We start from the raw sequence: 12181 nt of genomic DNA, 5'->3' as shown, positions 1-12181 counted from the left end.
TGCCCTTTCTCTGCAAGGGAGGTGGAGAAAGGAGAAAGATGCAGAGGAATGAAGAGACAAGATTAAGAATGTCAGCGAGCTGCAGGGGGGCTGCAGATAAAAAGAAAGGCCATTGCTGCGTCTCGGCAGCCACTTCTACCGCCGAACAGGAGGGAAAGTGTATTTTCTTCGCTTGTTTCCCCGCAGTTCCCCAGACGCGGCAGTGCATTTCTGGGGGGCTCTTTTTTTTGTTGGGGACAGCCCACGTTTTGGCAGGGTTTGGCACTTTCAGCAGGCTTGGCGCGTTCGCCGGTAAAATTACGGTATCGCACGTGTTCTCTGAGCGCCCGGTATCGGCATCCAAAAGTGCAAGCCGGACCTCGGGTCTGGGGTTGCTTCAAATTGGCGTCTCGGGAACTTGGATTCTTGACATCTTCACCTTTCTCAGACTTCACCATGTCGAAGCTCTCCGCCAACCTGAAGGCATTGATCAATTCTCCGGCTGCACGGCCACATACTGTGCCCGCACCTCCAAATATCGCCCACGTCTATCGCACCATCCAGCAGACTGCTGCAGCCAACAATGTCTCGCAGCCCTCCTGGCTTGCGCTCTCGGTATGTCGTCGCCTGCCCAGTGCAACTAAACAAACCCTACAGATCTAGCCCACAATTACAGCTCAATAATATGATTACCAGACACTAACTTCCCATTAGACCGCTGCAACAATGACCATGAACTCCCCCGAATCCCTCGCAGCCCTCCACCAACTCGTCTCAAACACCACCCCCACCTCCGCCGTCCCAGCTGCCGAACTCATGCGCGAAGTGGGCCTCAAATGCATCAGTTTCAACGGCATCCCCCGCACAATCAACTGCCTCAACGCCTTCCGCGCTTCTCTCCCCGAAGATATCTCCTCCCAACTCTCCACAACTCCAACCCGCACCCCAACCCCGGAAAACATCGCCTCCATCTCCGCCCGCGGCCGCGCCCTCTGGGACTCGATCTACCGACCCTTTGAGAATAAGCTCTACGCCAAGCTAGGCGCGTCCCACCCGGATCTCCCCGTGCACATTCTACATGCGAATTACGGGGCGCTGTTGTCCGATCCACAGCGGGAGTCGGGTGCGTCTGCGGGGAGAGTGTTGACTTCTATTGTGGCGGTAGCTTGTTTGCGCGCGCAGACGGGGGTGGGACCCCAGGTCTTGTCGCATGTGTTTGGGTTGCGGAAGGCGTTGGAGGATGGGAGTTGGGCTGGGGATGTGGAGGGAGAGGAAGGAGCGAAGTGGTTGGCGAGTGATGAGGGGAATATGTGGATTTTGGAGAGTGTGGATGCCATTGTGGAGGCTATTAGTGGTGGGAGTGGATCGAATTTTGCTCCTGGGAGGGCCAAATTGTAGATTAATGTGATGGCGAGGTGGAGATATAGAAAGTTGTTGCTGATTGTGTTGTATATAGTATCATACTAGCCACTGCAAGATAGACCGAATCAAGGAAATGAATGTACATGGAAATAGAGTACTGAGGGATTAGATGCCATAGCTTCGGGCTGTATTAATAGCCCTCGGGCATATCAGAACCAGGACTATTAGCGATGGCGAGGGCACAGTATGTTAGTGAAGGGCGGTCCCATGAAGCCAGGGAGCATATGGTACAATCACTTGTAACTGCTTTCTGTACAACACATATGTGAAGAGTAGCAACGAGACCAGAGAGTCAGTAAAAGTCATGAACATCATAATTCTAACAATGCATAGTCTACTGTATGTACAAATCATCCCATAAATATCTCCCTCCGTCCAAAAAAATACAAAACCAACATGGCACCCTATACACACAAGTCCTACTCCATAGTCTCCAAATTCTCCGCAACAGTAAACTTAGCATCAGTCTTACTGCGCACCTCCTCCACCTCCACGCCAGGAGCCAGCTCCGTCAGCGTAAGCTCGCCCGTCTTCCTGTTAACCTGGAACACACACTATTCGCACGCAAACAGTCAGTTTCTACAATTGTAATACTATCACCAGCATCAATAACAGGCGTATCCACTCACCAAGTCCGTGATAATCGTGCTAACCACATTTGCACCCGTCAATGGCAGACTGCACTTTTGCACAATCTTGGGCGATCCATCCTTGGCGACATGGCTTGTGGCTACGACGATCTTCGTTTGGTCTGGGTTTGAGATTAGATCCATGGCGCCGCCCATACCCTTGAAGACTTTGCCGGGGATCATGTAGTTGGCGAGGTCGCCGTTGGCGCTGACTTGCAAGGCCTGGGTGTTTGCGTTAGAACTGGTTGTGTTATATGTGTTCTTGTTCGTGCGGTTCGACTTACTCCTAGAATTGATACGTCGACGTGCCCGCCTCGGATCATGCCGAAGGATTCGGTGCTATCAAAGGTTGCGGCGCCAGGGACTAGTGTCACGGTCTCCTTGCCGGCGTTGATGATGTCTCTATCAGTGTGTTAGCGAGTTACTTCTTTTACTTCTTGATAGGAGGAGATCAGGGATACTCACGGATCAACCTCGTCCTCGGTGGGATACGCGCCCTACTCGAGTCAGTCCGAAATACACGTCAACGATGCTGCTGCATAACATACCATGCCCAAAATACCATTCTCTGATTGAATCCACACCTTGACATCCTCCGGCAGGAATGACGGCGCAAGAGTCGGAATACCTATTCTCAATTAGCCACTGGGACAAACTCCGACTAGACCAGATCTGATACTCACCAACGCCCAGGTTCACATAGTATCCTGGCTTTAGCTCCTTTGCCGCTCGACGACCAATACGCTCCCTCTCAATCTGCGCCGCATCTTTCGCAGATCCGTTTGTGGCGCCGGTCTCAGGTTCTCGCAGTTTCCTTAACTCAATGTGCTTCTCGTCGGTGGCTGGCACAATTCGATCCACGAAGATACCTGGTAGATCGACGTCATTGGGATCAATTGAGCCGATGGGGACGATGTTCTCGGCCTCGACGATAGTCAGGGTCGCGGCTTTGGCCATAATCGGGGCGAATGCTTTGGTGGTGTATCTACAGTCACGAGTGATGAGCAACGCTGGTCGAATTCAGTGGAGATATTGTCTTACCGGAACACGCAGTTACCAGCTTCGTCCACCTTCCACGCCCGCAGGATAGCAACGTCGCCCGTCAAGGCCGTCTCCATAAGATACGTCTTGCCATTGAACTCGCGTGTCTCGCGCGGCTTGCCTGACTCGAGGACCTTGCCCGACTCATCCATCCTCACGGGAATCTTTCCCTCCTGGATATAAGTGTCTGAATCAATCAGCATTCCAAAAGATCTCCCAATTTCCATTCTCTCATCAGATGGTATACTTACGAACACCAGTCGGCGTAAAAAATGCCGGAATCCCAGCACCTCCAGCTCGCAGTCTCTCTGCAAGCGTACCCTGTGGACACAACTCAATTGCAATCTTGCCAGACAAATACTTCTTCTCCAGTGCCTTGTTATTTCCCAAATATGACAGGATCAAGCGATCAATCTGGCCAGCTTGTGACAACGTCGATAACCCGCCCTTGCCCGCTGCACCAGCGTTATTCGAAACAGCAGTCAGCGAGTGCAATTGACTCGGGCCACGGCGGTGCATTGCATTAATCAGTGTTTCTATACAGTCAACATATTAGCGGAGCTTTACCTCCAAACTTGGCCCAAACTCACCCGCAACACCACAAAGCCCAAATCCCGAGCTCAAAATCGTCGATCCGCTCTTAATATCGGCCACCGCTGCATCCGCATCTTTAAACAGCTTCGACCCGCCGCGCTCAACCTTCGGCGCGAGAGAACTTGCCTGCGTCGTCGATGAGGACCGGCTCTGTACGTGCATAACCATATTCGGCGGAGCGGTCCGCGGCGCTAGAGGCCGCGTACTAGCGATCGCGCATCGAGCACCGAGGTACAGCCGTGGTCGGGAGGATGTGAGCGCTTTGCGCGATAGCGCAGATGAATATACTCGCAAGGATGCCATTGCTTCTTGTGTTTTAGTTTTCGGTCTTAATGGAGTGAAAAAGAGAGAGAGAATTGGAAGAAGAGCTTGCGATTAAGAGCTCTGTTGACGTCGGTGGTTCGGTGCTACTTTTGGAGGCCGAGTGGCGCCGATCCGACTACGGTGCCGAGGGGGAATTGGTGAACGGAGTATGTACTGTACAGAACAGTAGGCAGGTCCGCAAGAGGTCGGCATTGTTCCGGGCGTGGTGGATGGTCGGGTATTCTTTTTACTCCGGTAGTTTTGAGGTGGTGGATTGATATCATTGCGCTAATATTATTCACAGGAGTAATCTGTACAGATCATACAACCGAAGGTTCAAATTCATCCCCGCCGCCGCCGTTGAATCTGCGTCCACGCCGACCGAACTATACCCACGCGCTTGCTCGAAGCCTTCGAGTTCGGTCCTACTCGATCCTCCTGAGGAGGCTGTGATACCAATACCTTATTTCCAAAGCCACTTCTGCTCATTTGACACTGATTCAGATCCTAATCCATGCCATGCCGTATTGACCTGCGCGTCCTCATCCTACAATACTAACGTTGTCGCGTCGAAGGGGACATCCTCTTCGCTCGAGTCGCCGGGTTGTCTAGCTCGCTGGAGTTCTGCTTCGCGACGGCGTTGCTTCACTCTGCCCCGATGGCTGCGGCTTCGATCTTGCTTTCGCCGATCATGCTTGTGCCGGCTGGACCGGGGAGCATGGTGAAGTCGGCCATGGTTGTGTATAGTTTGATAGGGTATTGAGTCAGTTGGTTCAGTGTACGATTTCGAGGACATTTAGCTTCTGATCTGATCATGTCTCAAGCCGTGGACCCTCTGATCGAAGCGCTCTTGGCGATGACGCCCCGTTGGGTCCTCCAGACAAGTTGCAAAATTGAGATGAGGTGTCGAATCATTGTGAGGTTATTTCCCATGCCCCGATAGCCTTGATTTTTCGCATGTAATCTACTGTAGAACCACGTGTCTTGCGTAGTATGTGTGTAAAGTATGTAATCAAGTTCACTGTCCCCACAGAGCCTCGTGGGTTATGAAAATTGGAGGCTCTCTAACTACACTAATCCGAATTCAGCCTAGTTAATTATATTACAGTGGCAGTTCAAAAGTCTGACACCAGCAGAGACTAAGAAAAAAGACCATCGAAATACGCTTCAACTATATGTTTTTTTTAGAAGATCTTCCTGAATGTCTTTGAACCCTCTTTCTAGATATTCCCGGCATTTTGTTCAATGTGTCTTTTAAGAGATGGTTGAACTTTCCTGGGTGTTGCAAACTTATGGAACACCACTGTAATTCAGAATACTGAACTGTTTACCCGACTAGCCAATTAGTACGCGTTATCGTGCATACGCTTGTACAGCCTAGCAAAATACACTAATTTCGTTCTTGGACGGACGAGGGGATAAATAGGCAGGACCGTTCGTCCTAGTGACCGCTCCTGTTTAAATAATAATACAACTCCTATTTCAGACACGTTCATTTTATTGCCTACGCTCGCTACCATGAAGATCGCTCCTTTCTTGGTCTCCATCGTCCTATCAGTTCCACGGGCTCTAGCAGTCCCTACTGAATCCATAACGACATCTGCTACGCTCGCTACCTCTACTGCCTCAGCACCAAGCTGTACAGCTTCCCTCATCACCAGTCTCTGCAGTTACCCGGAACCTGGCCCAGACTTTGCCGTCGCCATCGAGAGCGGGGCCTCCTGCTGGGACTACTGTAACGCCCACCCTCCCTGCAACTTTGTTATCTTCTCTGCCGGCAACCCTACCACGGGCACCGGCACGTGCTGGCTATACCCAGGTGAAACCTTCGATGCGAGCAAAGGTAGTTCGAATTGCACCAATCCCAGCCTGTCCGTCTATAGCGAACCCGTGTGCACCGGCGGGAGCGCAACCACCACTGCTGGCGCCTGCGCCGCTACCGCGACTCCCTCTGCGATCGCCTCGGTCTGCGGGTACCCAGCGCCTGGTGACTGCTTTGACGATTGTGCTGCTAGTACGGGTGCATCGAACTGCTTGAGTCTATGTGCAAAGGCCGATTCCTGCAGCTATGTCGTCTTTAATCCGGACAATGGAAGCAACTCGCCGTATTCCTCGGGTAATTGCTGGATCTATCCGAACGGCACATTTAACGCGGGGTCTGTGACCGCTTGTAGCGGCTCCCCTAAGCAATTTGTATATGACAACTTGTGTCCCAAGCCATCAACTTCATCGTCCTCCGTTTCATCATCTGCTACAGAACGCTCCAGTGGCACTGGAACTGCAGGCACTACTCCGAGCTCAACTACTAGCGCTGCTGCGGGCTCAACTACTAGCAGCAATAATTCTGCGCCTGCCGGCCTCTCGCTCACTAATCCATTGGCTATCGGCGTGGCTATGTTAATATGGCAGGCCCTTTAATGATATCCTTGTATGTATTGGTTGTTTGTTCAGCTAAACAAGCCGTTGAACGATGTATTGTATAGCAATGAACTCTGTGGGAGGTCACCTCTCCTCGTGTATCTCTCCCTATCGTAGAGGGCACGTTAGGTTATTCATCCCGTACTGCAAATAATGGACTATCGTTCCGAATAGTACGAACCACGTTGCTATCTTGGTCGATCTTAGAAAGAAGCAGTGGAATTATAGTTTTAGAATTATATACAACTTCAATTTTAAACCACGGGATCTTAAACAATAGGTCTTAAAAGGTAGGATCTCAAATAGTAGAAACTCAAATAGTAGAATCTTATGTGACATTGGAACTGGACATGTTGAGGCAGCCAAGTTCTGCCTTTATCGTTATCCCAATTTTTGAAAATGTGCGCGAACTCATGACTAGAATTATGGTTAAAATGGTCGAATTTACCGTGACCTAGCGTTGCGTAATACAGAACTGGACATGAACGGGTTGTAATCCTCAAATGCTGGATATCAATGCTCTTACGGGTGAGAAAACTATATACAACCCGGTCAACGGCGAATCATCACAAGGTCCTCAAAAACTGAAATCAGTAGTCGCGAAATCAAGCCAATCCCAACTAAGCATATCATCCACCGGTACGTCAGGTATGGATGCTCCAAAGGCACTACCAGCACGATTAACCGCATCGATAATCTGGTCATCCGACATGGCCGAGAACTGCATTGGTTCTGTCCAAATATCCCCCGGTGGGAGAACGGGTTGCGTCGCCGTCAGTGAGGGGCCTTGTTCACCCAAACACGTCGTCGGCATGGCAGGGCCTGGTAATTCGAGCGCCCGGGTGTCAGCATGAGGATGCGAGTTAGGCATAGCTGGTCCGCGGCGGATAAGTTCTCGTAAGAATCGTCCGTATAACACGGATGCACCGTTGCGGTGAGACGGCGTAGCGCCGATTCTTTCGAGGACACCGGCTGTTTCCTCGATCAAGGTCCGGACACTGGGTGCCAGGCTTGAGCGGCTGTCGCCTGGTGTCACGCTGAGACTGAGTGCTGAACATGCGGCGAAGGAGATCATAATGACTGTGTTGTTGGGCATGGATTTAAGGCGCGATTCGCCTTGGATGGCGGCTCGTAGGACGTTGAGAGCAGATGATAGTCCGGCTGCGCGGAAGAAGCGCTTTACCTCAACAGGGGCTGTGGGGTGGTTGATGACGCCGCCATAGGTGGATAGTTGAGTATGCGTCACTAGAATCTCGACATATGGTGGGAGAGATCGTGGGCCACCTTCGCTGATCGCCAGCGCCCATTTTGCGAACCAGCGCTCGTAGAAACTCTCGATGGTCGTCTTGATCGCCTGGGCAGCTTCAGATCCAGTATCGACAATGCGATAGCTGTCGCAACTTGATTTGACTTTTTTGAACAGCTCGTCAAGGTCTCGACGCAGCACGGCCATCGAGTTCATAGGCCCATCGCGGCGATCGGCAATGTCAGATCGATGCCAAGCGTCGCAGTTCTCGATGAGTGCCGTTGGAGGGACAGTATAGCTTCTTCCACGAGCAAGACAGACCCCTCTTTCGACCACGAACAGCGCAATCCATGTTCTCTCTCGCCGTCGAAGTAATCGACGACCCCATTCAGAGTTAGGATCGACCTCGTCGAATCCATCCATATGCAAGGCTTGCTTGGCATCTATGCAATCGGCTCGAGCCAATCGGCCAAGCAGATCTTTTTCGAGGCTTGATGAGGGCGTGACAATCTTGTTCAATGATAGATCCAGGGCCACTGTAAGTGCCATTGCAATATACGAACACGTATCGTCATCTCCGAGTCGCTCTCCGGGTGCCATCCACGGTACGTTCACCATGAACGCCAAGACGATTTCAACTGACCGATAGCGATGTGTCGTAACCCGCTTAGCCAGCCATTTGCAATGCCTAGACAGTCTCTTGGACAAGGCAGCGGCTGACGGCAAGAACAGGGCGGCCCCCGACATGATTGAGGTAAACAGAAATGCCGATTGCGACCGCACAAAAGACGCCGTATGCACAAGGGGATCCAGTCCCCATCGCGTATGTGCAAGATTTTGGTAGAAGCTACATTTCTGAAATTAGTGGGGGTATACTCTAACTTGTTTCAGGCATGACTTACAAAGAAAACAATGACTCTGCCTCATCAAATGTGACGATTCCCAAATCTACCGGATCCAAATCCGGTCCAACATCCAAGTTCGCCTGCGCAGGTACAAAGAATGACTTTGCACTCACCTCGCCCGAGTCGCTGCTTTCCTGCGGCACTGTCGATGGCGCAACGGATGGGGGTATCGGGGACTTTTGAACATGTCGAACACCCGTAGGAGACAATTGCAGATCTGAAGCTCTTGCCAGTAATTGGAGAGGATTCTCTGCATCATCGAGAGTAAGATTCTCATCTACCATCGCCTCACGCGGAGACGGTGGATTGCGCACACGACCAGAGCCGTCTTCAAAAGCATTCGCGTCTCCTTGCAGCTGGCCCTGGAATCGGCCCAGCAACTCCTGCAGACCGGCAATAGCTTTCTGGGCATCATCCGGACTAGACGAGTCCACCTTGGGCCTTTTGATGGCTTGCTCAATCTGGTGTATCGCCTTCTCCAGGCCCTTGCGCTTACTACGACCAGTCAGCGGACATTCACGTCAATCAAATCGGCTCGGCCTCGTGGCAGACGCATCACTTACTTCTTCACCCCCTTCTGCCGCCCCAGATGGTGACTCGGCACGATGCAGTCGGCATCGCTCTGTCGGCACTTCTCGCAGCGCGAGTGGCCCGCTGGGCGGTTACAGCGGATCTTGCTCCGGCGGCAGTTCAGGCACGCGGGCTGTTTGGGATTGGGTTGGTGGGCAGGAGACGAGCTGCTCGCTGACCGGGCCTCCATGAGTTGTTTGCTACACAGCTATCCCAGGTGAGGAGGTCATATGGCAAAGGTGGCCCTGCTTTTGTCCATTTGCGTTTAAGGCTCTCTCGGGGTCTCGTCGTCGGCTCCGCGTCGGTTACGGGGAAGTGGAGGAGCGAGTTAAATGCGAGTGCTGCCTTTTGATTAGAGCTGCCTTAATAATACCATAAATCCCATCGCCCTTCAACCAGCCCTGCCGGGCTAGCTCAATCGGTAGAGCGTGAGACTCTTAATCTCAAGGTTGCGGGTTCGACCCCCGCGTTCGGCTATTCCTACAAATAACCTGAGATCATTTCTTTTTGCTTTTCAAGCTTACTACTACATTCATTATGATTCTTTCGTGCTAAGACAGAGCTGGTGGATCATATCTTTTTGGTCTCTGGTGTTCATCTCACCCAATCTCGAAGTTAGGTTAAAAGCTCAGGATGTGTGTATATCGACCTCTATATATATCTGACTGCGCTCGGGGATATCCAATCGGGCATACCTATTTAGGTATCCCGTCACCCTCCAATTGGAAGGTTAACAAAGCCCTCTCACAGAGTTCTGGAAATTCTTCATCTGGGCTCAACAACGAGCCAGATCACTAATTCAATTGGCAACCTGATTGAACGGAACGCTATCGAGTGTCAAATCCACTCACAACCTTAAAGACCCTCGAAAGTCGTTAGGTTTCATTACACAGGCTTCAAATCGTAAATATGCTATTGAATAAATTTCAAATTGACACCATCGCGTCCACTCATAATCAAGTTCCGAACAAAATACACAGTTTCATCAATATTGAACATTCAATCTCATTCAAACAGCCTCGGTCGGGTATATGCCAAAATTTCACTTGCGTGGGCTCGTCAAAGTCCACATATCCAGCGGCTTAACGCTAAACGCGCCATTGGAATGCAACTTGTAGTTCTTATCCTCCAACTCAAACGAGACATCTTTGATGATGCTCGCAAGCGTGAAGAACGACCACTGCCACGCCCAGATCCTACCAATGCACTCGCGCTTACCATTGCCGAAGCCCTTCTTCGCGGCCGCTGGCAGCTTATCCCACTTCTCGCCGAGGACTTGCTCGGGCTTGAACTCCTCAGGGAACTCGAAGACGGTTGGGTCGCGGTTGACGGAATTCAGAATTGCGATCATGGGCTGGTTGTTCGCGATTTGGTACTCGCCGCCGGCTAGGAGGACGGGGGACTTGTCGCTCTTTTCTTTGGGAGGAATGGGCTCGATGTTGAAGCCAGGTGCGGTGGCCGAGAGACGAATTGCTTCGCGGAGACAGGCCTCGATGTAGTTGAGTTGCTTTAGGTGGGCGAGTTCGATGGGGCCGTCGCCCACGACAGAATCGATCTCCTCCTGTGCCTTCTTGAGGGGCTCCGGGTTCTCCATCAGGTAGTACAAGGCAAAAGAAACGAGATTCGCAGCGGTGGCGGCGCCGATGAAGATGGTGACGATCTCATCGAGATGCTGCGAGTCCGTGAGCTTCTCCCCAGTTTCCGGGTCCACACCGTTGAGAATGGCGTCCAGCATATCCTTGCGAGCCTGGTCGGGATTATTTAGGCGGCTGTTCTTAATATCCGTGGCATATGAGCGCATGGTTTTTGTGAGGGCTGAGAAGCGGCCCTGGTATAAGAGGTTGAGAAGCTTTGGGCGCGTGGGCCGCTTCATCGCCTCCATCGTAGCACCCTCCCACGCATCAACCATCTTCTTCGCCTTGACGGATTCCGCGTCCTTTCCGAGGACATTCACCCGCTGGTTGAAGAAGCACTTCATGCAGGAGGCTAGCAAAATGCGATCAAGGTCATCCGCGGCTAGGGTGCGTTGCTTCGTTCCGGACGTCCATTTCTTGATCAAATCCGGAATGACTGCGGCCATGTCATCAAAGACAGCGTCCGTCGCCTCCTGGGTGACGTGGGGGTACATGATGCGGTGGGCAATGCCCCAGGGCTTCATCTCACTGTGGTAGGCAGTGAAGAGACTGTCGTGCACAGAATAGCGGATTTCCACCACGGGACCAGTCACACATTTACGGAACCGTGTTTCATCGCAGATTTCCTCGAGAAGGGCGACGCTGCCAATGAAGACGATCTGATGGCCGAGAGCGTTGATCTTGAAGATGGGGCCTATCGGTCACGATTAACCTTGTTGGTTTGCGACAGCTATTCCCAACCTTGGCACATACCATATTGCTTCGCTAGCTTGTTCAGCGAATTCCACGTCTCGTTGGGGTTGACGTCAAAGATGTTACCCAGCAGGGGCACACCGGGCGGTCCAGGAATCTCAGCAGGCATAACGAAAACGGGGGTGGGGGAATCTCGCTATACTATACACAGAAACGACAACAAGAACAACGCAGAGTAGGGATGATCAAGGAAGAAACTGGGGAGGGCAGGGAAACTGAGCTGGAGCGACACAAGATTCGGGGGAGGGGCGGGAGGTCCAAATGCCTAAAAAGAGCAGATTCTCGTCAGCTTTCCACCACTCTTCAGCTTGCACGGTTTCCCGATCGACAGATCTCACGGACCATGTTCATTGGGCCTAGGAAGGGGACTAGCGCATGTCAAGACTCCATCGTTCATCACAGGCTCGGCGTAGCTGGTAAGATCGGCACGATCGCGATGTAATAGTGCAGATTGGCGGGTGCTGGTCAAGCCCTGATAGGTAGTCTGGCCAAGCTGTCTGGAGCCCTTCTGCAGCCATCGGGGGCCACATCTGGAGAGGTCTAGCGCACTACGGGCTGTTGTGCAACCACCGGGAGGCAATAGGGTTCATCAGAAATGTCAGACAGTCAGCCAGCCTGCTTTTCGCCGCGTTTTTGTGCCTTGGTCATGTCGTTTCGTGTTCCATAGCTCTCGGGGTCCTGCTCCAT

The 12181-nt window shown here is 52.0% G+C and overlaps 5 protein-coding genes across 5 annotated transcripts; 2 read left to right on the top strand and 3 right to left on the bottom strand.

The window, feature by feature from the left end:
* Nucleotides 1-435: 435 nt before the first annotated feature.
* N7458_005162 (uncharacterized protein) lies at nt 436-1377 on the top strand (the record flags this gene model as incomplete). The annotated part of the gene is made up of 2 exons (XM_056908544.1): nt 436-594; nt 694-1377. 2 exons carry the CDS (start codon nt 436-438, stop codon nt 1375-1377), a joined length of 843 nt encoding a protein of 280 aa, XP_056767162.1.
* Nucleotides 1378-1820: 443 nt separating this feature from the next.
* N7458_005161 (3-oxoacid CoA-transferase) lies at nt 1821-3968 on the bottom strand (the record flags this gene model as incomplete). The annotated part of the gene is made up of 9 exons (XM_056908543.1): nt 1821-1955; nt 2031-2252; nt 2315-2432; nt 2496-2527; nt 2579-2658; nt 2714-3015; nt 3072-3258; nt 3323-3607; nt 3662-3968. 9 exons carry the CDS (start codon nt 3966-3968, stop codon nt 1821-1823), a joined length of 1668 nt encoding a protein of 555 aa, XP_056767161.1.
* Nucleotides 3969-5486: 1518 nt separating this feature from the next.
* N7458_005160 (uncharacterized protein) lies at nt 5487-6386 on the top strand (the record flags this gene model as incomplete). The annotated part of the gene is made up of 1 exon (XM_056908542.1): nt 5487-6386. One exon carries the CDS (start codon nt 5487-5489, stop codon nt 6384-6386), a length of 900 nt encoding a protein of 299 aa, XP_056767160.1.
* A 577-nt stretch (nt 6387-6963) lies between these two features.
* N7458_005159 (Zn(II)2Cys6 transcription factor) lies at nt 6964-9297 on the bottom strand (the record flags this gene model as incomplete). Its single annotated transcript, XM_056908541.1, has 3 exons — nt 6964-8479; nt 8535-9032; nt 9101-9297. 3 exons carry the CDS (start codon nt 9295-9297, stop codon nt 6964-6966), a joined length of 2211 nt encoding a protein of 736 aa, XP_056767159.1.
* Nucleotides 9298-10149: 852 nt separating this feature from the next.
* On the bottom strand, nt 10150-11603 carry N7458_005158 (putative cytochrome P450; the record flags this gene model as incomplete). Its single annotated transcript, XM_056908540.1, has 2 exons — nt 10150-11435; nt 11495-11603. 2 exons carry the CDS (start codon nt 11601-11603, stop codon nt 10150-10152), a joined length of 1395 nt encoding a protein of 464 aa, XP_056767158.1.
* Between the last annotated feature and the right edge of the window lie 578 nt (nt 11604-12181).

This window comes from Penicillium daleae (genome assembly GCF_028827525.1).
Source record: "Penicillium daleae strain IBT 16125 chromosome Unknown utg000005l_segment0_segment0, whole genome shotgun sequence".
Taxonomy (NCBI): Eukaryota; Fungi; Ascomycota; class Eurotiomycetes; order Eurotiales; family Aspergillaceae; genus Penicillium; species Penicillium daleae.
This window is presented reverse-complemented; position numbering and strand designations above follow the sequence as displayed.